Raw genomic sequence first — 27,246 nt, 5'->3', positions numbered from 1 at the left:
CCCCCCTCCCTGTTGTTTAGTTACTAGAAAGTCCCTGCATAGCTTAGAGCTGTGCTTGAGTCATTGTAATATAAAATTTCTTCTACAAAATCAAAGTCCAGAAGGTATTGCATTATGTTCAAGAATGTTTTTATAGCCTTCTTTTCTTAAAATTCCTTCAAATTTTGAGGAATATCACCACTTCAGAAAATAGAAACAACCCCAGATCATGATGCAACCTCCACCATGCTTCACTGTATGCACTAAACAATGTAGCACCATTTTTTCGTCAGTTGATCTCCTCTCATAAATTATACACACACTTAGATCCAAAAAATTTCAAATTTGGATTGATTCGTCCATAGTATGTTTTTTCACTAATGAATTGTCCAATGCTGTTGGCTCTTAGCCCAGGCTCTGTTTCTATCGATTTTCTGGTTTTATTAAGGGCTTTCAGACTGCTACACAACTGTAAAGTCCTGCTTGTTTAAGACAAAGTTTTACAGTAGATGAAGACATGAGAATTTCTCTGTTCCTATTGAACTCAGCTTGGATTTCAGGTGCAATAAGTCGTCAGTTGCATTTAGAAATCAGTGTTATGGTCTTATATTGTGCTTCCATTGTTATGCACATTCATCCTGTTATGGTTTGTCCTTTAACCTGCCAGTCTCCTTGAATTGTTGAATGGTAGTTTGTACTCCTTTAAATGAAACGCTTTTCAACAGTGAGGGAAGAACACCTTGTCTCCCTCCAATATTGCACAGTTACATGAAACTCACTTTTCTAACTTGGAGGCTTGTAAAATCTGTACAGATGGATTAAAAACTGAGACTCAAGTAGGTGCTACATCAATCTTCTCTTCATTCACCATTTCTGTTTCATTACCAATAGAATGCAGTATTTTTACTGCTGAGCTTTACGCTGTAAACTTAGCTCTTGATCGGATTACTGAACTTTTAATTACGCCTGCTTTAATATACACTGACTCACTCAGTGCTGTCACTGCTATAATTAGTAGTAACAACACCTCTCTCCCTATAATAAAACAAATACATTCCAAGTTATTTGCTTGTAATGAGTTGAACCATTCCAAACTTGACATTCTGGAATAGCCAGCAATAAAAGAGCAGATCTTGCAGCCAAACAACCAGAAACTACTATTTCACAGACTTTTCAAGTTCCTCATACAGATTACAAACACATTATCTGTAAAGCATATTATAATAGCCGGTCACTAATCTGGAAAGGTTATCCAGGAAACAAACTCTACCAAATAAAACCAAAACCAAAGCTGTGGCTCTCCAGCTTCCAAAAAAACAGGCGAGATGAAATAATTTTAGGAAGGCTAAGGATTGGGCATACTCACCTCACTCACCTGTATCTATTAATGAATGACTGCTCACAAATGCTCATCATGTCATGTACAACTGATTGTTCATCATTTATTAGTGGATTGTCTCCGGTTTCTAAATATCCATTCAAACACCTTTAAATCATTTGCTAATGCACAGTCATCATTTTCATTAATGCAATTTCTCAGAGATGATCCTAATAAAACAGAACTGTTTACCTTTCTGAACTGTATAGGTATATATCATAAAATATAACACCTATTACAATAAAGTTAGTATTTTGTACTAACCATTTGAAAGACACAATATGGCCTTGGTAGCCTGTGTGTCGCAAAACTCCATCACAACAACAAATGAAACACCTAGTGTTTTGTCAATACTTCTCATGGAATAACTTTCTTCATACAGAGTTATAATAACACTTCTTTGTTCAACACTCAGTTCCTTATATCATGCCATGTTTATCACGAAACACACAAAACTTACAACAAACACTCTTTCTGAATGACGGGTGTTTGATTTTATAAGTTATAGCTCTTACTCTTCAATTTATATTACTGCAAAACACGCTAGAATCATCTATGATCCTCTGTAATGTTTACACAATACTCCCAATTTCTAGAATATTCTAGAATCACCAACAACATTTTACCACGTTCACAAATCTTCTACAATGTTCTACCACATTCAGGAATCTTCTGCACCTTTCTGGAATATTCTCAAAATTTCTTAAATATTATTTAAGTTTTTTGATTTTTATGCATAATAAATAATATTTCAATAAAAATTGATAAACAAATTGGTCCTATTTTAATAAAAACTTTGAAAATTATGAAAAATGAAATGCGATTCCAAACTTTTAGGTGGGGGAGTGTGTGTCACTCATTCATATCTGCTCAGAGCCAAAGAACATCCTCTATGTTATAAATGCAATACATTGCTTACTGTCAGTCACATTTTAGTGAACTGTCTCCAGCCTATGAATGTACACACCAAGCAGAATTCTCCTCATGCACACCACAAGATTTGGCTACCATCTCATCACCAAAGCTGAAAAATTCTTCTTTCTATAAATAATTGGCATGTACAGGTAGCCCTTTGTTTACAATGGGGTTCCATTCCTTAAGGAACTGTTGCAAAAAAAAATCGGTGTAAAATGAACCTAATTATATAAGTCAATAAGAAGTCAATGAGTTACATTCCAGGCCCCTCTCAAAATTGACATAAGTAATATAATATTATTATATTTAAAGTTCTGCTATCAGTGTAAAAACAGTATTCTTATGAATATAAATCAGTTAAATGTAATACAATATAAAATAACCAAACTAAATTTAATTAAATAAAAAAAATTAAACTTTGTACATTTACTTTGATATGTTCGAAACCCAGATCGAAAGTTTTTGTAAGCGCCAATGTAAGGCTCCTGCATTGATCTTTTTTGACAGTGGCGTAATGCAGAGATTTTACTTCTTTGATTAAGTCCCTGGTTGAGGATCTTCCCTCCTTTTGAAGAAAACATGCAATGTTGACTGTTGAGATTTTCCTCTTTCTTTCTTTGAGAATCTCAGAATAAGGGCTAATGGATACAATCATGCCCCTTTTCACTTTTGCACTTCGCTCCCAGTCTGGTCAATCTCACAGAGCTCATCAGTGAGGGTCTCCACTGCTGAAATGATGCGCTGTAGATCACTTGTATTCACGCTGACCGAGCTAGCCGGGTGGGTAAAGTACCTGCCTGGCAACCCAAAGGTCGCAGGTTCGAATCCCACCTCGGGCTTGGATCAAAGTACTGCAAAAACCTTGGGAGGTGCATTATGGCCACAGATGCCGATGCGCCAACAAATACCAAAAAAAAACCAAAAAAACTTGTATTCATAGATTTTAGAGGAGGCGCTTCATCTTTTTCTTTCTTCTCCCCTCCTCCTTCTGTTGGCTTAAGTTCATTAGCCAATTTTTCCAAATCTTCATTGGAAAGCTGCTGTCCATGGCTATCCAACAGCTCTGTTACATCTTCAGCTGTAACCTCATTCAATCCCACCTCTTGCATCACTTCAATAATGTCCTCCACTGGCTCTAATTCTGTAAAGTCATGCATAAATCTGGGAGATGTTTGCGCCACACTTCATTCAAACAATTTACTGACACTTCCTCCTGAGCTGCTGCTTTGATGTTATTAATACCCTTCAAAATGTTGAATGAGAGCCAATAATCTGTGATAGTTTTGTCTGACATGTCCAAAACTCTCTGGTGCCTCCGTAGCCAGGTGGGAAGGAGCAGCAGTGCGTAGCATACGCTTCTTGATTAGACCGGGGTTCGAGCCCGTCACCACCAAATACGGAGGATGCGGAAAGGTAAGGGAATGACCACTGCATATCCCGGAGCAATATGGCCTTAGTTGCTAATGCTCCTAAAAACCAAAAAACAACAACAACAACAATAACCAAAACTCTCACCATTTCCATGAAGGTTTGGTGGAGGTAATAAGTTTTAAAGCTTACTATTAGCCCCTGGTCAATTGGTTGCAAAACTGAAGTGGTGTTTGGTGGCATGTGAACAACATTGACGTCCAGAGATGTTCTGACTTCAGCAAGGTTTGCAGGATGGCCAGAGGCATTGTCCAAGAGAAGAAGAGCCTTGGCTGGTAATTCATTCTCTTGACAAAAATGGAGAACGTTAAGGCAAAAACAGTTTGTATACCAATCCAAGAAGATTTCTTGGGTCTGCCAAGCCCTCCTGTTGCATTTTCAGTAGACTGGCAACATGGCTTTGTTTAGGCCCTTGAGAGCATGTGGTGTCTGTGAATGGTACACCAATGTTGGTTTTAATTTTAAAGTGCAAGTGACATTTTCACCCAGCAGAATCATTATCCTGTCTTTTGCAGCCTTGAAACTTGGTGCAGACTGCTCTTCCTGGGAATGAGAGTTGATGATGGCAATTTCTTCCAATAAAGCCTGGTCTTGTCAGCATTAAAAATGAAATCAGGAGGATAATAACCCTCCTCGACAATGGAGGATAATTACCCTCCTCTTGAAACTGCAGGAAATGCTACAGCTGCCTCAGCATCTGCACTTTCCACCTCACCACTTAATTTCACACATCGGCACTTCGAGATTTAAATCGAATGAACCACCTTTGCTACATAAAAATGTTTTATCACCACCCTCTTTTTTTCTTAAGATCTCCAAAAATTGACTTTTCTTTATCAGTATTAACAGCTGAAGTCAACGTAATATTTTTTTATTAAGGTCATCCACCCATAGTGACAATAATTTTTCTGAAAGTTTACTTCTGCTATAACTCACTTGTGATGCACTTATTGTCATAGCATGTTGCATTGGCTGTTTTATTTCATATGCATTATTCGTTATGGTACTCACAGTCGATGGAAGCAATTTCATACTTCTACACATTAGGATGTGTCTGACGATCTTCTATTCTACGAATTACCTCCATCTTTTTTCCAACGTGATAGATGTATGCGACTTTTTAGCAACATTTCCGCATTCACTTGCTTTACTGCACTTCTCTTACTAGACATGGTGGCTGTTATTTTATTAATTTAATCAGCAATTTTTAATTAAAACTCACAAATTGACATTGTAGAATAGTGGTTCAACAATAGTACATCAACAAGCGAACTGAGTGTTCCTCTCCTCTTATATCCAGCCACCTCATGCCTGATTGGCTTAGATGGTAGATGGGGATATCTCTCATCTCTGATGGACTGTGCTGTTTCTTTACATCATATCTGGTAATTTTTGAAATTTTTTTATAGTTTTTTGATATTTTTGGCTTTCTGGTTTCAAAACTATTGTTATTGTGAATCATTGCATAACAAACCATCATAAACTGGGGGCTACCTGCATAATTATCTATGAATAGTATTTAGAACATATGCATTATTTGAATATATTTTTACCACACATCTATCAGTGCTACTCGCATATCATTTTGGGCTCTAACCAAATGTGCTGATGTGCTGGTAAACCTATATAAACAAACAAACAGACAGACGTCTGCATTGCATAAAAAAGTTAAAATATACAGTCTTCATAACATATTGCTTTTTGGTATCCATACTGTTATGTCTGTTTGGTATGTATTTCAAGGAAAATTATCTTGCTGTTGCTAAAAATCAGAAATTTTTAGACCACTTGTTTCATTCAGGGAAAATAGTGAGTGCCACTCAACAGTTTTTTTTTTTTTTTTTTTTGAAAGAAAGCATAGTCCGGAGCTGCATTATAGATTGACAGAAACTCATATCAAATAGAAAACCTCATATCCTTAAATTGCATGCAAAAGGAAATCCATACTATTCATAATAAATTGTTTTTTGCAAACTGTATTTTACAGCATCTTTCTTGGAGGTATGTTTCAACTGGCTATTGACAACCACATTTTAAACTCAGAAAAGCTGGTGTCAGATGAAAATGAAATGGAATAAATGTTATTTCTTTAAAAATTGTCTATTGTGATTCTGTAAGGATATATTTTTGCAAACTTCATAGTATTATTGACTGGGGGAGAGGAAGGAATCAATAAGGAATTTTCATAAATGGTGGGACTATTAAGATTTTGATCTTTTGGAGTCTTTTTGGTCCCATGTACACAGATGTGTAATGTCTGGTGCTGCTACTACTAGTGGGTTACATATTTTCAGAATAACAAATTTCATAATAATACAAATATATTCCAAATTTCATAATAACACTCATTTGAAATGTGCAAACACAAAAAAATTAATGTTCCATCTTGGATTTTCAATATATCAGACATTGTGATGCAGCAGCTGTTTGCAAATGCAGCAGGTGAACATATACACATGTACTTCAAGAATCCACAGATTTTTTGTGCTTAAAGTGCTAAAGCTATGTGAAAACAGAAACTAATAAAAATAAAAAATAAAAAAATTTTAAACTTTAAATGAAGTGCATACCTGTCAACTCTTACTAATTCCTGGAAGATTTACTTTTGTTACAGATTTAATTTGGGTTTCAAATTTGCTACCCCACAACCTTTAATTCAGTTCTGTAGATATTTTAAATTTATTTTAATAAAATTTATCTTGTAATGTCTTAATTTTGGTAATGCTATTTGCAAAATTATATTAAAATAATTAATTTTATAAGTAGCATTAATAATTGTGTGTGTGTGATGATATTTTGATATCAAAATGTATAATATTCTTAAAGATTATATTAAATGTAAATGTGCATACAAATTGATAGACTAGGGCCATAGAGAAAGCAGGTAAATTCTGACCATAATGAAAATATTATCAAGGACGAATATAAAGATTAAGAAACTCAGTGAACTCACTAGATGAAATACAAAAGTCAAACAACTGCAGATTTTACAGAAGCATAATAGTAATAGTATAATATAAAAAATGGTAAAGAATTCAATAGTGTGCAAAATTATACACATATAATGCATATTTTTTGTCTGTATTAAAAATATTAAACAGCAAATAATATTCAAAAATATGGATTCTCTCTCTCTCTCAGGCATGTGTAATTTGTTTCTATGTACAGCTCATATACATTTAGCTGCATAACAGCAGTTATGGCGACAAAATCAAAACTTACCAATCTTGTTAACATGTGTGAGAATTTATTGAATTTCTCCACAGTAGAATTGTCACCTTTTTCATATTGATAAAAATTAATATATTAACCATCTATTTATGAATGTCTGAAACAGTGAAACTAAAAGAGTATTACAATAAACTCAATAAACACGTTGAGCTTCTTGAAAGAGTCCAAAGATGGGCACCTCACATGGAGATCGGCAAATGAGTGATGTACGAGGAAAGACTTTGAACTACAGAGCTTGGTAACCAGGCACTTTAGAGGGAACCTGATTGAGATTTATAAGGCTCTGAGAGGGATTAGTAAAATGAATGAAGGCAGAGTTTTCACTGTTATGAAAAATTCCAGAATGGGGGGCTATAAATTCAAGTGAAGAATTTATATTAACTGGGTTAATTCAAGGCTGTAAGAAGTTTTCTTTTAGCCTGTGAGTTCTTGATTGCTGGAACAAGTTTCCTTCATGGGTAGTTGTGACTGACAGTTTGAAGAAATTCAAAGGAGGGACGTGCATAATTTGTATTTTCTTATCTACTTTCTTTTTTTCTTACTTTTTTTCTTCTTCTTTTTTTTTTTTTTGACTGATGTAACAAAAGCCTGTGATTTCCTTGCACTATATGGCTATACCAATATGAACCCTGACAATCTGAAACTTTACAATCTAGAAATAGAGGAAAGCAATCCAGCATTTCTATCAACGATTGCATTTGCCTTTAAGAATCTGTACAAAAAGTAAGTGACATTTTTCTGTCTTTATGCAATAATCTTAATTTTTGCCGCAAGACAAATTTGCCTTTGCAATGAGTTGCCATGATATTGCACTACTTTCAACTCCTGTTTCAGGTGATTGGTCCCTCTTTAGATAGCAGGTTGTTTCTAGTGACAACACACAGGCAAAAAAGTTGTGAAGAAGTTGTTCAACCTGCTGTACTGTGTACAAAATGTTTTAAAAGTTGTAATAAAGATAAAGCTACGTGTTGAAAGTAGTGCAAAACCAGGGTAATTAGTTACAAAGGCAAGTTTGTTTTGCTGCGAAAATTAAGATTATTGCGTTATCTATGCAGTCTAAATCCTGCTGGCTGCAGAAAGAAATGAAGGGACAAGATATCATTATAAATGTTTCTGGATTTAATAAGTTCAGTTTTTTTTTGCTTAATATTATTTATTGAAACATGCTCCTCTAAAATTACACCACTAGGCATACCATCATGAAAATGTAGAAAATTTTTAAATCTGATACTTATCAATCCACGAGGGTGCCAGATTTTAAAGAGTTTATCATAATATTTTAAGTGGAAATTATGAAAATTCTGCACACACAGTGCAAAACTGAGGACTTTCGTGATAAGAGTCTTTATATGTATCTGATTAGTCTGTTGCTCTTTCTGCACCCATTCCAACAGATCTGCCTCCTTCCAAAAATGGGACTTCCAGACACCCTATGCAGTATTCAAGGTGTGGCCTGACCATTGCCTTATACAGCAAGGTAATCATTTCCATGTCACTTCTGGCAAAATTCTTGTATCTCTTTGACAGTTGTCATAGTGGTCATTTGCACTATGCAGAGAAATTCATTTCAGGCTGTAAAACTATCCCTAGGTATTTTTCATTCTCTGTTAACTTGTGTGGAGAATGAAAAAGATCTAGAAGGAAATAACATACCACTGAATTAGTCAAATATAATGGAATCCCCCTAGGTATGAAAAACACCCCTAGGTCTTTTTCATTCTCCGTTAACTTGTGTGGCGAATGAAAAATATTTAGAATGAAATAACATACCACTGAATTAGTCAAATATAATGGAACTTAGCACAAAAAAGCCTCAGACTGCAAGAATAGTTAACTGTAATATTAATTAGTGCAATAGAATCATTTAAAAGAACACACTAAAAAATAAGCAAATAGCTTACCATCTATTCTCATGTAATCTAATAATTTCAGGGAAATTAAAAAAAAAAAAAGAAAGAAAGAAAGAAATTAGAAAAGTCAAAAGTAAGGGATAAGGCATGATTAGGTCTGTCTGGGAGTTCAAGGAACTTAATGTTATACTGACTCCCATATGTGATAGCTTTCATTTGTAGTAGTAGTAGTAGTAATAGAGGAATGTAATACAAAAAAGCAAGCGTATGAGCTTATGTAGCATCAGCAAAAAAAACAAAAAAAAAAAAAAAACAATTTCACACAACTATTCCCTCTAAAAGTTTGTCCAGTTTCTCCTTGAATTTATTTAATGACAAATGGAAGTTATGTTCCACAATTAACCACCCGCTGACTAAAGGCAAATTTTTGCACATCTATTTTTAAACTGTCTTTCCTCAATTTGAATTTATGCCCCCTCAGGTACGTAATCTAAGCAAGCAGAAGAATCCCATCAGAATTCAGTGTGCTCAACCCATTCAAGGCCTTATATATCCCAATCAGATCACCTCGCAGGTGCCTAGTCTCCAGCCACTGCAATTTGCAGAACTTAAGCCTTTCTTGGTAAGAGGACCCCTTCGTTCCCCTCACCAATCTTGTTGCCCTTCTCTATGCACGCTCAAGCAACTCGACATCCTTCCTAAAATGAGGCCTCCAGACCTGTACACAGTAGACATTGCCTTATACAAAGAGATAATCACCTCCTTTTCCCTGCTAGAAAAATTCCTGTATATCATTGACAATACCCCATGATTTGCTCTGGCAGCCTGTCTGCATTGTTCAGAAAACTTCATATCTGGCTGCTCAATCATTCCCAGGTCTTTTTCATTTTCTACCACCCTAAGTGTAGTACCACACAGTTGGTACATTCCTCTGGGGTTACTTCTACCCATATGCAGTACTTTGCATTTGTCAATGTTAAACTTCAGTTGCCACTTCTCAGCCCATCTGCCCAAATTTTCTAGATCCTCTTGCAATAGCACAATGTCATTACTGTCGTTAACAACCATGCCAACCTTTGTATCATCTGAAAACTTTGATACTAACCCTGATATACCTTCATCAGTATTGTTGATACTGATTGATACAAAACAACAGTGGGCTCAACACTGAACCCTGGGGGACTCAACTAATAACATTAGTCCATGAAGAGCAGCATCCATTGATTACCACTCTCTGTCTTCTCCCACTCCTCATTGAACCTTGAGGTTATCACAGACATTCTCTCAGATATTCCAGACAAACTGTATTTGCTACCTGGGAGTCTAAAACGCTGATGGAACTGATATTCGGGTGACACTCAAATCAAGTGGACCCAATTTCGGCGAAGTCCGGACAGTCTGTGATAGCCAAATCCTCTGCTTGCACCTTCACGATGGTGGGACTGTTAGTAATCCTGGGTATAACCTCCATGCACAAGTACATGGTGGGGGACCACCCAGGTGTGAACCAACGTAAGCAGGGGTCGAGGTGTGCCGGCCGCACCACATGGAGGAATGCCACCCCTCTATGTTACCAGGCAATACTAGGTGGTAGATGACTCTCATCAACCGGTGCAATACCACCACTTTGCTTATTGGAGGCTTGAAGTGGTGGAACCAATGTTTAGTCTCTAGAGCTAAGTTCTAGTCAAACCTTCCCTATCTATCTCTTCCATCATGCAGTATGATTAATGACTTTTGGGGTTATGATGAACATAGTGGCGAGATCCAATATTTCTTACATTTCGAGGGTACAGCTCTAAAACAGTGTTCACAGGCCGGCCGCTAGTTAATACACTGGACGGAACCTATTGGTAACTCTCTAAGAGGCTTCCGGATTAGCTAGTGTATAATCTTGCTACCTCTACTCTGCCAGATAGTGACCGGAGGGAGTCCGAGTAGTGTGTATGCGGGGAGCATTGTCAGGGGCACGTTATGTCAAGGATCTGGGTATATTCTTACCATGTGTATGCCCTATCCAAAAATTTCATTACTTCATACAGCATGTATGAAAAAACTGACAATACAGCATGTATTGTCAAACTAATAGAGCAAGCTTATCTGCGAAAAGATCTAAACCTCCCAAGCACTTCCTAATTCATTTCACAAATATACGTGGTCTCAATTCTAATCTCAACGATGTCCATTTCCACTTGCAGTCTGCCAAACCCCATGTACTTTTTCTGACAGAATCTCAGTTATCGGTTGATTCAACTACTGCTCATCTCAGATGCCCAAATTATTCGCTGTATGATTCCTTTCGCCTCAAAGGTGGTACTTGTGCATATGTCTATTCTGATATTCCCTGTCAGAGACTTAGCAATTTTGAATCTCCTCTCTATGATCTTCTCCGGCTTAAAATTTCTCTACCTCATTGTGTCAAATTCATCTGTTGTCTCTACAATTCTCCCAACTCCACTAATCACTTTGAGCTCTTTGACTTCCTCTCTTTGCAGCTTGACTTTCTCCAGTCCAACTTTCCTAACAGTGAAGTAATTTTCCTTGGTGATTTTAATGTTCACAACTCCAGCTGGCTTCCATTTTCTAGTCACACCGACTCAGCTGGTCGAGATGCTGAGGCTTTTCAATTACTAATGACCTTCCACAGATTGCTCATTTACCTACAAGAATACCGGACAATCCTAATCATACAGCCAACACACTTGATCTTTTTCTCACAAACAACCCTTCTAAGTACACGGTTGAAGTGAGAGGTCCTTTAGGCACTTCAGATCACAACTTGGTGATTCTCTTCTCCAATGGAACCTTTATCTCATGGCTATTCCTAACCTCGTGTTGTTTGGCATTACAAGAATGCAAAATGTGATGACCTGTGAGACTTCTTTTCCATTGTCGGATTACTGTTTCAAAACTTCTGATGTCAACGTTTGCTCAGATCGTGTCAGTGAAATTATTCTTGCAGGAATGGAATCCTTTATCCCACACTCCACTTTAAAATCTCATCCTTTATCTAAACCTTGGTTTTCCAATAAATGTGCTAAGGCTGTTCAAGACAATAACGTTGCATATTGTAATTGGCTTGTTTCTAATTCTGCAGTTTCATTTTCTGCCTACACCAAAGCTTGCAACAATTGTAAAGCAGTTATTAATCAGTCCAAACTAGAGTTTGAACAGGCTAAGAGTAGAAAACTTGCTTCTTGCCCTAAGAAGCAAGGGCAAGAAGATGATGGTAGCCGAGCATTCTGGTCTCTTGCCAAAGCTATTGGTCGCAACTTTTGCCCATGTCTGCTCCCACCTCTGTCCAAACCAGATGGTTCTGTTGTCACTTCAGCCAAGGATAAAGCTGACCTGCTAGCATCCCATTTTTCTTCCAACTCATGTATTAATGATCTTGGTAAAACACCTCCCACCATTCCCAACACACTCCATTCAATGCCTGCTGTGGTCTTCTATCAAAAGGATGTCAGAAGGATTTTGATGAATCTTGATGCTAAGAAAGCTCCAGGTCTCGATGGTATTTCTCCACTTGTTCTCGAAAGCTGTGCTCCTGAACTTACTCCTATTCTTTGCCACCCTTTTTCACTTTCTTATTCCAAAGGTGTTTTTCCTTCTGCTTGGAAATTTGCTCATATCCAGCCAGTTCCTAAAAAGGGTGACAAATCTCTCCCATCCAATTATTGTCCTATTGCAATTACTTCTACTCTTTCTTAAGTAATGGAGAAATCAATTAACCACCAACTCTTAAACTACCTTGAAACCTTCCATATGATCAACGATCGCCAGTATGGATTCAGTCAGTGTCGATCCACTGGTGATATTCTGGCTTACGTTACCCACTTATGAACTAATTCAATGGAAAGGTTCAGTGAAACACAAGTAGTTGCTCTTGACATCTCAAAGGCTTTCGATCATGTTTGGCATAAAGGTCTTCTAAACAAGCTTCCATCTTATGGTTTGCCAACTGTTTTTAGTAATTGGTTATCCAGTTTTCTCTCTGATCGCTGACTGAGGGTCATGGTAGATGGCTCTCTGTCTTCTAACTTCTCCACTAATGCTGGTGTCCCCCAAGGTTCAGTTCTTTTCCCCACTCTTTTCCTCTGGTATATTAATGACCTTCCACTGACTGGAAATCCTATACATAATTTTGCCAAATCCTATCCATAATTTTGCCGATGAAAGTGCATTGCATTCCACTTTCCATTTTGAGAAACCTCGTCCTGCTCCATCAGCTTCAACTTCTCAAAAATCTGCTACCAATTTCTTAAATGCCGATCTTCAGTGAGATTCTCCAGTGGGGCAAAGACAACTTAGTTGATTTCAACCCTTCTAAAACTCAGTCTTGTCTTATATCTCGCTAAAAGGATTCTTCTGTTCCTATGCTTATCTTTAGTGACATTCCGATTTTTAGGCAAAATGATATATCTCTTTATGGGATTACCCTGATTTCTAATCTCTCTTGGCACAAGCACATTACAAATATTGCTTCCTCTGCACCAAAAAACTTTGGTTTTCTCTTTTGCTCTCGGCGTTACTTTTCTTCCATACAGCTGCTCACTCTGTATAACTCGCAAATCCGCCGTGCCATGGAATATTGTTCCCACATCTGGGGTGGTGCCCCCAAAACCTCTCTCAGGCTTCTTGATTCCATTCAGAAGAGGGCAGTTAGGTTAATTAATGATTCATCTCTAACAGAGTCTCTCCACTCGCTGTCTCATAGTCGTACTGTTTCTGCTGCATGCCTCTTCTACAGATACTTCCATGGGCACTGTTCTTCTGAATTGGCTTCAATAATTCCCGCTCTCTCTTTCAAAACAGTCCGAACACATGCTGCCACCAGCCAACATCCATTTACTGTCCAACTTCAAACTCACAGAATCAACTTTTCATCTTCCTCGTTTATTCATTCAACTGCCATTTTTGGAACAACCTTCCTTCATACGTATTTCCTGAAAATTACAGTCTACAGAAGTTCAAGTCCAGTGTCAACAAATATCTTCTTTAGTCTTCTCACCCTCCAACCCAAGCACGGTACTAAGTACTATAGGTTCTAATACCACTCGTGTTTGGGGTTTACATAAAAAAAAAAAAAAACTCAACCACCCTTTTATTCATTGTAGCAACTTACTCTTAAAGCCATAATGCTCCAATTTGTATAGTAATCCGCCCCAGATGCCTTTTTTATGTTCAACTTCAATAATTTCTCCTCCACTTTGCACTCCGTTATTACAAAATCATTAAGCACCCTGTTACAGTTTGACAAAATTCTGGCATTTTCCTCCCTTAATAACTACTTATGTATGAATGTAGATGCAAAATACTCATTCAGGTTATAAGATATCTGAGTAGGATCATCAACAGTCAAACCATCGATATCAAGTTGACCATTTTGATTCATCCCCTTCCATTTAGAGCTTATATAAGTAAAGGCACCCTTGCTTTTTTTCTTAGCATCCTTTGGCAACGATTTCTTGTAATCTGCCTTCACTTGCCTAATCTCCTTTGTAACACAATCTGCTTTACTGACCCATTCCATTCTGTACTCATTAGAGTCATTAGGCCTATAACACACTCCTACTTTCATTTTTGCTTTCCCAGCGCTTGTCACACCAAATCACATCATATACCCTACTAATGCTAATTTGATTACAGACTAGCTTATATCTGCTATAGGTATAGGCTTCTGTGTTGTCTGATAATATATATGCATCCCATGCATTTTTCTTCTCTGCCGCAAGTCTCATTAGTTCATCTGACATCCATTTAGACCTAAGCCTTGAAAAATATTTCTTAATTGTTGTGAAAAGCCTAGTAGCTTCCACGATTAATTCCTCAAATGCTTCCCACTTAGAATTTGCTGTTGGTAACATCATCAGTTGGTCCCATTGTACAGAATCTAAAAACTGTCTGAGACCACTGTTGTCACCTTTACGGAAGCAAAAACCCTTCCCTTTACCCTTGATGTAATTATATCCAAAAATGCTGTAAATCCCTTATCAGTACACTGCTACCTAGTGGTTCCTTTATCTGCAAATCCTTAATGCCCAAATAATCACTGCTGATAACCAGATGAAGGGTATTACCCTCTCTGGTTGCCTCTTGAATATGCTGCTGCAGAAAACAATCATCCAATAAATCCACAAAAGTATTGACTAATATTGATGAAGGTATATCAGGCTTAGTGTTGAAGTTTGCAGATTATACAAAGGTTGGAAGGGTTTTGATGACAGAAATCTTAGTGTGCTACTGCAACAGGTTCTAAAAAATTTGGGCAGATGGTCTGAGAAGTGGCAACTGAAGTTTAAGGCTGACAAATGCAAAGTATTGGGTAAAAGTAACCCCAGAGGAACTGTGGTACACTTAGGGTGTTAGAAAATGAAAAAGATCTGGGAGTAATTGCGCAGTCAGATATGAAGTTTTCTGAGCAATGCAGACAGGCTGCATAAGCAGGTCATGGGATTTTGTCAATGATATACAGGAATTTTGCTAGCAGGGAAAAGGAGGTAATTATCCCTTTGTATAAGGCAATGGTAAGGCCACGCCTTGAGTACTGCATACTGGTCTAGAGGTCTCATATCAGGAAGGATGTAGATTTGCTTGAGCATGTACAGAGAAGGGCAACAAGATTGTTGAGGGGAATGAAGGGATCCTCTTACCAAGAGAGACTTAACTTCTGCAAATTGCAGCGGCTTGAGACTAGGCACCTGCGAGGTGATCTGGTTGAGGCGTATAAGGCCTTGAATGGGTTGAGCACGCTGAATTCTGATGGGATTCTTCCACTTGCTTAGATTACGAACCTAAGGGGGCATAAATTCAAATTGAGGAAAGACAGTTGTAGAATAGATGTGCAGAAATTTGCCTTTAGCAGCAGGTAGTTAATTTCTAGATCAAATTTCCATCTGTCGTTGTGGAAGTTGATAGCTAAAATAATTTCAAGGAGGAACTGCTGGAGAAACTTTTAGAGGGAATGGTTGTGTGAATTTTTTTTTTTTTTTTTTGGCTGATGCTACATAAGCTTATACGCTTGCTTTCTTGCATCACATGCCTCTATTACTATTACTACTATACCACACTGCTCCATGTGATATTTGCAAAATTTTGCTTCAAATGTTCTTATTTGTTTGTATCCTTATACTTTTGGTAACATAGTGTAATTGTAATTATTTCTATAGAAGAAAGACTAATTTTTCTAAATAATTGTTACATAACAAAAAATGTGCACATCTGTGTGTCTAATGTTTAACATTTCATAGTCTACTTCCTTTTTTTTAACAGAGCAAAGCAGAGAGAAGAAGAAACAAAATATGAAGCCATTCGAAGAAGAGAAGCTCAGACTGTTTGGATTACTGGACAACAGGCTCGGACAGAAAAGGAGGCTGCTCATCTAATTGTCAAAGAAGCAAGAATTGCAATTGAAAAACAACTAGGGGTGGATAATGTGTGTTGGCACAAAAAAGACAGTCAGTCAGAATTAAAAAACTTGGGAAAAACTGCTGATAAAGTAATTGGAATTGTTTGTTCTAATGTAGAGGAAGTTAATATTGATTTGGTACAAGATAAGAATGCTAAAGGAAAACAAACTAGGAATATCATGAATGTTATGAAGTCTTCAAATATTAGTGGTGGTATCATTAATGGAGAAAATTATGAACACGTATGCAAGATGAAAACTCAGGAAGATTTTAAAGAGCTATCAGAGAAAAACATAACTGCAAATAAGCTACCCAGTATATATCCTGTAGATGATGTACATGTTTTTCTGAGTGAAATGGAGAGTGCAATGCAAAGTGAAATAAATAATTCTTTAGATAAAAGTATTTCTGGAAATAAGTTTCTGGTTAGTGTCACTGATAAAAATGAAAATAATAAAAATGAATTTATGTCTCAAATAGTAACTGTTGTTCAAAACATGTCATCAGTTGAACAAAACAGCAGTGATTCACCATGTGGAAGTAACGTATCTGTCGGGGATCTCTCTTGGAATACTTTAGAAAAGCATAATTTGAAAAATTTGAGTACAGTTTCTTATCCAGATATATTAGAACAAAATATTGAAATGGAATCCAAAAAAGAGCATTCTTGTATACTGGCACATAAAGAAAATAAAAATAATTATATAATATATTCAGGTAAGGGTAGAAGTAATATCACTTCTAATAATGATCATATGCCAGCTAAAATGTCTTTAAAAGCAGAAGAAATTTGTGATTCCACTAGCAAAAGAAATCCTGCATGTTTAATTAATGACATACAACAGAGAAGTTCACTTCTGTGTAATTTAGATGATACTTTTGTTATGGATTCTCAGACTGCACAACTCGTAGATGGGGTGAACACAAAGAATAGGGAAACAAAAGAATCTGTTTGCAGAACAAACACTATTGATCTGGCTTTAACTATTGACCACAGTTCACTTATTACACACATTGAATCAAGTCTGGAACATTTGAAACAAAATACAAATAAATACGAATCATCTCCAAGTGAAGAAAAAGTCAATAACTCTCTTGAAATTAGGTGTTTAGATATCCTAGATAGTGAAGATCTGTTTAAAAATTCCAGTTTTTCTAATAATACGTCTTTTATTCCTGCTGATTCTAGGGTTTCCACACGATTATACTATCAAGATAATATGAAAGATAATATATTATCAAGTCAAGAATTATTTGACTGTCCTGCGGAACGTAATGATAGAAGAAAAAATTCATCATTCACAAAAGATATATCCTCTTCCATGTATCCAAGTGAAACTGGAATTAAAGGCAGTTTCTTATCTGGAGCACTAAATGTTGCATTAAATGCCAGTTCACAGTTCAGTTTACCAAGCACTCCTCTTCTGGAAAATACTGGCAATGCTGTAACACCAGATTACAAGCCATATCAATTAGATGCCAAAAGTCCTGATGTCACAAAGAAGTTGGAAACTTCTGTCAATTGCGAAATGGTGATTAGTCAAAATGATAATACTAACGTAGGGAATTCACTTCACAAAATATCTGATTTAAATACAATGGCTGAAAATTCGTCAGCTGTAATTTCTGAACTAAAAAAGAATTCTGATATTACATTTCATGAGACAAAGCTTAATAATGTCTTTGATTTAAGAGATTTAAACAACAAAAGGCACACTGCGCATGAAACACCAAAAATGTTATTTAAAAAAAAGAGAGACTCTACTGAAAATTCACCTTATAGTACTGACTTAAATAATAGCTCCTTTAGTGATTGTGTATCACCCACACCACCAAAGAACTCAGTTGCTTCTTTAAAATATTATTCTACTCTGAAAAGTGAATCTTCTCTAGATGAATTTCAGAACAGTGTAAATACAGTTAGTGAAAAATTAAAAACAACAATGCATTCTGATAACAGTATATTTAAAATTTTGTGCTCGAGCAAAACTAATTCATTTAGTAGTATTGATGTAAGTAGCAATGAAGTATTATTTAATGAATTTCTGACAGAATGGAAGAAACACTCAAATTTTGCAATGAGTATTGCTTGTGAACGTATACCCCAAACAGCTTCTGTCACAGGAATTGGCTCAAGAATTAACAAAGAAGGTATGTGTTCATTTTTTTTTTAGTGATAAAAATTGTTCTAGTCATTCAGCAGTTATTTCAGGCTCCCTTTTCTCTTCAAAAAAAGAGGGATAAGATTCTGTTGTAAAGGTGAAAAAAAATTATTAGCATGCTTAATTATGAAACGTTGGATTCGTTGTCTTTCATTGTGTTTTTGACAGGATTTAAACTAATAAATGCAATAATCACAATGCTCATAGTTCACATCATGTTACCATGAGTTATTTTGATATTCTACTACTCTTGAGCAAAGTACACTGCTGAAACATTAATCTGCCATTGATTTAAGAGATGATAAATTGTTGTGACAGCCTGTTTTGGCACTTATTGGTCTCTAGTGAAAATTCCTACAAAATTTGTGGTGATGAAGTTATCAAAGTGAGCTGCCACATGGTAGATGAAGTTAAAATTTTGAAATTATAAAATAACTGATGGTACCTGGCCTTTTCAAAATTATTATTTCTGTCACTGAGAATTTAAACTCTGCCATCCACAAAACACAAGAATATAACAACAAAAGTCTTGCACTAAATAATTTTGAGACTGTTTAATTTCCAGTTCAATTCAGAATTCATCTTTTGTTAAAAACTTCAGAACAGAGAACTTGCATAATCTTTTCATAATTAAAATCCAAATTGATGATTTGATAACTACCGACATTCAATGTATCCATGTCTTGCACCATACTCACTGATATTACATCCATCTTTGAAGTTCTATTGAAATGTGATTCCTACAGTCTTTGAGGAACCAAACCATCATTATTATAAAAAAAAATCTAGATTATATTTTATAAATTTCTAGATTATGTTTTATAACATTATATTTTAAGGTTATAAAATATAATAATTTTTCTTATTCAATATTTAAATATTTTTAAACTATGGCAAGAGCCGGTTTTAGAGATTTGATAACTACCCAAATCACCAAAACCGTTTTTTTTTTTTTTTTTTTTCTCAAGTGTTTAGAAGAGATAGTAATAGACTGTAATGGAACTAATATATATATCATGCCACTTATTGTAATCATGAATAACGTTATCACTTTTTATGAAGTCCCAATCAGATGTATATGAACACAAAGCAAAAATGCTGTTTATTATAATCAGACTTCAGTTTATGTTATTAGTTTTTTTTTTTTTTTTTTTTTTTATCTTATCACGATGTACACGTGCAGTGGAAATGATTAAGTAACATCCCAATTTGTTCTTGAACTTCGACATGTTGTGTGTCTAGTTACTGATTTTTCTTTGTACAGTTTGTATGGTTGTCGGTTTTGTTGAAACCGACATGAAAGTACCATGAAAGAAAATATTGTATCTGTACTCTTGCCAGTCTGACTTTTTTTCAGTATTAACTCTTTTTGTTCTTGATTTTAATATTTTCTTAGTTTTTAATGGTTTACATGAATTTCCAGAAACATTATGGCAGTTTCATTTTTATTGATGACTTTCTCAAGTGGACACTCAATTAAAGTATTTTATATTTCAGGCTCTGCATTAATAAATGTAGCAAAGAAGCTACATTTATTAATGCAGAGCAGAAAGAATTTAATGCTTTCTTTCTGCTCACTTCCACATTTTATGTACATATTTCTGCTCTGCATTAATAAGCAATGCTGAACAGCTGCATTCTTGTTCCATCAGTTATTATTATTGTTATTGGTTATTGTTATTACTTTAGCTGAGTCCAAAGTGATCACAATAAGCAGCTTCCACACTGTTCGTTTATCTGTAATATTTTTGTCATGGTTATGTAAAGTCATAGTTATTTGCATATTTTCATAGTGGACTTGGAAAGAAAAGCATCCCAGCAAAGAAGCTACATTTATTTAATACAAAAAAATAATAATAATAAAGCGCTCACAAGTTAACCTATGCAAGGTCATCCCTGAAGTTGTTTAGTCTTGTAATGTAAGGTCAAAAAGATTGAAATTTTAAAAACTTAGTAGCACCAGCATTTATTAAAACTTTTACTGATTATTTTCCTATGGTCAGTGATACTATGTACTGTAGTTTGTTACAATAAAATATATTATTCATAATAACACTACAGACTCATGGAACATGAAAGGGTTGTTGTTGTTTGTTTGGTTTTTAGGAGCATTAGCAACTAAGGCCATATTGCTCCAAGGATATGCGGTGGTCATTCCCTGACCTTTCCGCATCCTCCGTATTTAGTGGTCACGAACCCCGATCTAATCAAGAAGCGTGTGCTGCTCCTGCCCACCTGGCTATGGAGGCGCCACATGAAAGGGCTATTCGGCTAGTTGACTCTACACACTCTGCAGTTGCAGAACATTTTTGGTCAATGCAACACGACCTCAATCCCAGTCATGATACCAAGGTGGTTGACCAATCCCACCACTACTATCACCATCTGTGGTTAGAGTCACTATACATATCTGGTTGTCACAACGTTTTAAACTGCAATAAAGGTGTATGACTACACCCAATCTTGGAGTCTGTAGTTTTACAACATGACAAATGCTGATAGTCAGCCCATATATATGCAGGCTGTACCAGCAACAATCACCTAATTCTATGCAATGTTTCAGCATTCGTGCATGCTCGCTCTCTTTTCACTTAACATGACCATGCCCTGCCATTCCATTCATTATGTTTTATATTTATATTTTATATTTCATATTTATGTATGTATGTATGTACTCCTACAGCTGAAGAAGAGATTCGTTATCTCAGAAGCTTTCATTAACAATTTATTAAATACTTAGTTACTGCTCATACTGGATGTACTGAATTATTATTTCTTATCTATGGAACCCAGTGCCACAGGCCTCTCTTATTTTATGACAGGAGTAAATTTGCCTTGCCTCTCCTACCTTGCACTTGGCCTTTGAGGTTTTGTATGGTTTTTGAAGAAAAGATTATCTAAAACTAGTGTAGGGCAGTTCACTTTCTCACACTTTTAGTAAAGGGAACTACTCAAATCTTCCCCAATGCTAATTTTAGATAATTAGGTTAGTTCTAGGTAGCCCTTCAACAGTCTTGCTGACAGGAACACTGTAGTTATATTAAGTTTATCCAAGTCTTGAGAAAACTTTTGTCTCAGATAAACCTAATATTACTCCAGTGCACCTGTTTAGCAAGGTTGTTGAAGAGCTACCTAGAACTTCAACTGGAATAACAAGAGGATTTATAACTGCTGATAAGAATGATTGGCACAGGTCAGGTAAAAACTTTATAAAAAGGTTCAGTGATCCAGTCAACACTGTAAAGTATGAAAATAATCTCCACATGAGACTTGAGTTGGAATAGTAGTCAGGTGAACTGCTGGAGTTAGATGATTCACTCAGGAACCCTATTAGTGGTGAAGAAAGTCAGTGTAATTACATAAAATTTAGCAGATTTCAGTATTACATAGATTGACTTTGAATGAGATTCGGAGATTAGACATTTAAGACAACGGGGATGGGACTGGATTTTTGAAATTTAATTGAAAATAAAGAGTCTGTTAGATGTGCCCCTGAGGATTTCTGTTCGTTGATTTGGGCTTTCAGTTCATATGCTTCTATTTCGTAACTCTTTGTTATAAATGTCTTTGCAAATACATTATACATACCATAGTGGAACTCATTACCATTTTCAGGGAGGCACCATGTTTCTGTTAGCCCTATTATATCAGCATGTTCTATATCATTATATGTTTACCATTACCAGTTTGATAAACATCTGGCCCTCTCCTTGAATAACTCATCTATCTACATTCACACATGAGAAGTTATTCAAGAAGGAGAGAGCCAGATGTTAATCAAACTCTAACAGGGACTTAATGATTTTGTAATAACTGAAAGCAAAGTAGAGGAGGAATTGTTGAAGTTAAACATAAGAAAGGCACTTGGGGTAGATGGGATCTATCCAGTTATATTAAAGGAGATAGCAAAGGAAGTAAGCAAACCCTTAGCCATATTTATGAGAGCATCCTTCAACTCAGGTCTCAAGATGTTAGTTAGAGAGCATCCAGACTGGAGATGTGCAAATGTATCTCCACTCCACAAAGGGGGAGGGGATCAAAGGGAGATAAGTAATTACAGACCTGTTAGTTTGACTTCTTCCAGGGAGTCACTGGTTAAAGAAGCATTGCAGGATCATCTAGAAAAGATAGACAAGACAGCAGTAATAATTCAGCATGGGTTTATTAAGGGGAAATTTTGTCTGACCAATTTGATTGGATACTATGATGTAGTCACAAAGGAACTGGATGTAAAAAATAATTTTGATATCATATACTTGGATTTCAGGAAAGCTTTTGATACTGTTGCACATAGAAGACTACTGTACAAATTGGAGTAGTATGGCATTAAGGGCAAGTTGCTACAATGGATAAAAGGATGATTGAGTGGGAGAAGGCAGAAAGTGGTAATCAGTGGATACTGCTCTACATGGTCTTATGTTATTAGTGGTGTCCCTCAGGGTTGGGCTCATTGTTGTTTTGTATATTTATCAATAATATATCGATGAAGGTATAGCAAGCTTAATGTCAAAGTTTGTAGATGATACAAAGGTTGGCAGGGTTGTTAATAACAGTAATGACAGTATGCTGCTGCAACAGGATCTGGAAAAGTTGGGCAGATGAGTTGAGAAGTGGCAACTGAAGTTTAACATTGACAAATGTAAAGTACTGCATATGGGTAGCAGTAACCCCAGAGAAATGTACCAGCTGGGTAGTGTTACCCTCAGGGTAGTGGAGAATAAAAGAGACCTGGGGGTAATTGTGCAGTTAGATATTACATTTTCTCAGCAGTGCAGACAGGCTGCCAGAGTAGGTCATGGGGTCTTTTCAATGATATACAGGAATTTTGCTAGCAAGGATAAGGAGGTGTTTATCCTCTTGTATAAGACAATGGTCATGCCACACCTTGAGTACGTGTGTACACATCTGGAAGCCCCATTTTAGGAACAATGTAGAGTTGGTAGAACGAGTACAGAGAAGGGCGACAAAACTGGTGAGGGAACAAAGGGGTGCTCTTACGAAGAAAGGCTTAAGTTCTGCAAATTGCAGCTTCTAGAGACTAGGCACCTGCAAGGCGATCTGATTGAGGTGTATAAGGCCTTGAATGGATCGAGCAAGCTCAATGCTGATGGAATTCTTCCTCTTGCTCAGATTACAAACCTGATTCACAGATTCAAACTGAGGAAACACAGTTGTAGAATAGATGTGCAGAAATTTGCCTTTAGCCAGCAGGTAGTTGATCATTGAAACAAACTTCCATCTTTTGTTGTGAAAGTTGATAGCTTCAGTAAATTCAAGGCAGAACTACACAAACATTTGGAATGAATAGATCAATGAAATGGGAAGGGGTTTTTTTTTTTTTTTTTTTGGATGATGCCATATAAGCTTGCTTTCTTACATCATATGCCTCTGCTAATGCTAATATTAGTTGCCCTAACCAGGATTTCAAATTCAACCATTTTATTGACAACACTCCTAACACACCCCTTGAAATTATTTAGATTTGTATCCCAAGCTATATCTTCCCGCTTATTTGGAACATTACCGCCCTTAGAATATCCTATCAACATCCACTGTAGTGGCAACAAACAAGAATTCATGAGGTGAGTGAAGCATCACTTTGACCCATATCATCAGATAAATGCAGATCTAAATTACTCTTCCCTCCATAACTAGCAGTTTCCCTGAACCGTTAGGATATTCTCAGTGATATTGGCAAAAATCTTTACACCACCTTTGTTCAAATGAATACCATTTCTACAAAATACAAAATCTCTTCTACCTACAAATGCAGGCCATACTTATAAAAATTTCTCCCCTAGAAGATTGCAGTTTCCCTCAAGCCTCAAGTTAATCCACAAGGTTGAGGTTAACTTGAGGTTAAACACAACATAACACAACTTCCAGTCCAAATGGCCCTAACCATATTTGTTTTAAGGCATATTAGCATATACAGTTATGCCCCCGTATCCAATGATTCGGTATCCGCTGATTCAGTTACCCACGGTTAACCACAGAAAAAAACCAAAAAAACTTAACACTTACTACTTGCATTGTCCAATACAATGCTTCCATTTACTGTTTTACAATGTCGCGTATGGTTTGGTCGCCAACATTATACTCGTTCTTTAGAGATTTAACGGATGCACCGTTTTCAAACTTTTGAATAATTTCAAGTTTTTGTTTAATTTGAAAGCACAACTCTTGCGTTTGCCCATCATTTTCGTGATTTATAAACAAAAAAAAAAAAAAAAAAAAGTTACTATAAAGAAAAAATTTCGACATCCCTGACATAAATAATGAAACAAAATTTGTTTTTGCAGTGCAACGGAACACAACAATCGACACGACACATTAAATCAAACTAAACATTTGGTCTCTTTTTTTTTGAGCGGTAGGTGTGAAGACAGTGTGGATTGCAAATAATAGGTACACTAATCTCCCAGTGATGACTTATAACACCGGTTCTTGCCACTTATTTACGACTTGCAAAATATCTGTTTATACCTATTCTAGTTATTACTTGAATTTTATGATTTCTGGTTTATTTTTTTAATTTTTTTATTTGGAGTCTTGAAGTGTCCCGGTTAATCCAATCCCGGTAAATCAAGAGTCTGCTGTACTTTATTATTACTGTATTTAATGTTGGTAATGTCTCTGTGTGTTTAATTTTTCAATTAAACTTTATTATGCATATTATGTACAAGAAAATCACGTTATATATGGGGTCAGCCTGTGTTCACTTATATCCATGGTTTCAGCCATCCATGGTAGGTCTTGGAACATACGGGGGTCTTACTGCATACGCATAAAGCACCTATTGTCTTCACTATGTCCATCTGTTTGCATCTAATAACTTGACTTCTAGGTAATAAGGAATTTCATAATATTTTATATTTGGCTCTCTCCAAAAGGCTTTTCAAGCCCTCCCAAATTTCACAGAAGAATAGCAATATATAGCAATTATTATTTCTGTGTCCATCCATCTGTGTGTAATGGCAGAACTTCCAGTAGATGGATTTTAATGAAATTTTATATTTAATGCTTTTAGAAAGATTTGTTGAGCTGTCTCAAAATTTATTAAATCAAAGCAGTGAAACCTGGGGTTCCCAAAACTACCCAAGCCTCAGATTATCAGTGGATGGCCCTGGAATTGCAGTATGTGTATGCATCTATTATCTTCAGCATAACTGTCTGTCAACATTGTAAAGTTGTTACAACATGGAAGATGATATGTGCATACCCACTTTCCAACCTGCTTATAAGTAGGATCAGGTTGAATACTTTTATGCAAAACAAATTGATTAAAAAAAAAAATATATATATATATATATATTCTTGTTTTTGTATTATTTTCTAAATTTCTGCATTCCTCCTGTCTAAGTGACCAAAATCTCTCTTGGTTTTCCTAACCTTTTATTTCACTGATTTTCTTAATTGATGGGTATGTGATACACCGAACTGTTATACTCACCAAATCATTTTAACCCCCAATTATCTTTCACGAAATTGTCATAATCACCAATTTCTGTTCACCAAATTGTCTTGTACAGTGAACCATCATACACCAAACTGTCTTATAACAACTGGCATACAATGAATTGTCTTGCACCAAATTTCTGCCATTTCTGCTAATCTGTGTCTTTTCCAGTTTGATCGAGCACTTAAATGATTCACTTTCTTTTTGTATTTACATACAAAAAGAACTCTTTGCTAGTGATTTCTCATACTCAGCTTCCATATGTCTTACTCCATTAGTGATTTTTGAATATATGCTTATAGTACTCATATAAATCATTATCTTGCAGTAGTCTGTAGCAGTTGCAGTAGTAGTCCCATTCTTATTTTCTTTAGCTCAATTAAACCTTTAAACTCACTAGTCATCTACTTAGGCATCTCTATTTTGAAACTTCTGCACTGTAACAAATGCACTGGTAGTTTCTAGGATAGATCCCTTGAATACTTCCTTGAATGAACTTGTATTCAACAGCTTACAGCTGTCTCCAGTTAAAAGTGCCCAAGAAAGTGCCTCCCCTTTTCACTTGACCACAGAAATCTTTTAGAACAGATGATATTGTGGCCATTATCTGTTATTAGTTTCTGCACTGTCAAATTTTAAATACAGTTTGGATCTTTGGTGAGAATCAAGTCAATGATATTATAGTCCCCCCCCCCCCATACTTTCTCTGACATGTTGGAATAAATAGCAATCATCTATATGGCTCAGAAACTGTTTTCCAATGGTGTGCCCATCCATGATTTCCAATCTGTGAAGCAGATTGAAGTCACTTGTCATAAACCAATCACACTGGGCCACCCATTCAAGTTGGTTATATAGATTTTTATCACACTCCTCAGAATCATTTAATCTGTTGAATTTTGACTCAGTGTCCATCTAAATTTTATCTGACTCTGGATACAGTTCGATTGCTTTCTGGGAGCTTTTTATAGTAAGCATGAACCCCATCCTTGCTTGAACATTCTATACTCACTATAATTAAATTCTTCATAACCTATCGCTGGATGGCACCATTTTTCTGTCAGTCTTCATAATCATAGACTCAGATTTCTTTTATAAATAAACATTCACATATGATAGTATCTGCTCACTGTGAAATAAGCAGTGCATCTTTCTTTTGCAAAGTCATGTTGTCTTTATGCTTATTTATTTTATTTATTTATTATTTTTTTTTTTTGCAAATGCCCACTTTCATTTGAAATGGAAAAAATCACAACTGTATACAGTAGACAAAGCAAGCATGTTACCTCTCCAGATTTTACAACAATGAAAAATTGTGCTTATGTATGTAAGGTTCTGTAATTTTAAAATTTAAAATTATGGAAGACATATATGCAAGATTACTATCTTGGCATCTTAAAATAAATAAAAATAAAGTGCAGCCATTATCAACCCA

General features: G+C 35.9%; 1 protein-coding gene across 1 annotated transcript in view; it reads left to right on the top strand.

Annotated features, from left to right (window-relative positions):
* Positions 1 to 27,246, top strand: part of PolQ (DNA polymerase theta) — a 277,127-nt gene that overhangs the window by 123,552 nt on the left and 126,329 nt on the right. The window contains exon 13 of the mRNA XM_090380240.1: positions 16,054 to 18,341. Coding sequence (XP_090236366.1) covers positions 16,054 to 18,341 — 2,288 coding nt within the window. The remainder of the gene's footprint in view (positions 1 to 16,053; positions 18,342 to 27,246) is intronic.

Source organism: Mastigoproctus giganteus, chromosome 8 (assembly GCF_048544385.1).
Source record: "Mastigoproctus giganteus isolate SK-2022 chromosome 8, ASM4854438v1, whole genome shotgun sequence".
Taxonomy (NCBI): domain Eukaryota; kingdom Metazoa; phylum Arthropoda; class Arachnida; order Uropygi; family Thelyphonidae; genus Mastigoproctus; species Mastigoproctus giganteus.
Note: the sequence above shows the minus strand (reverse complement) of the source record. Positions and strands in the feature narration are given on the sequence as shown.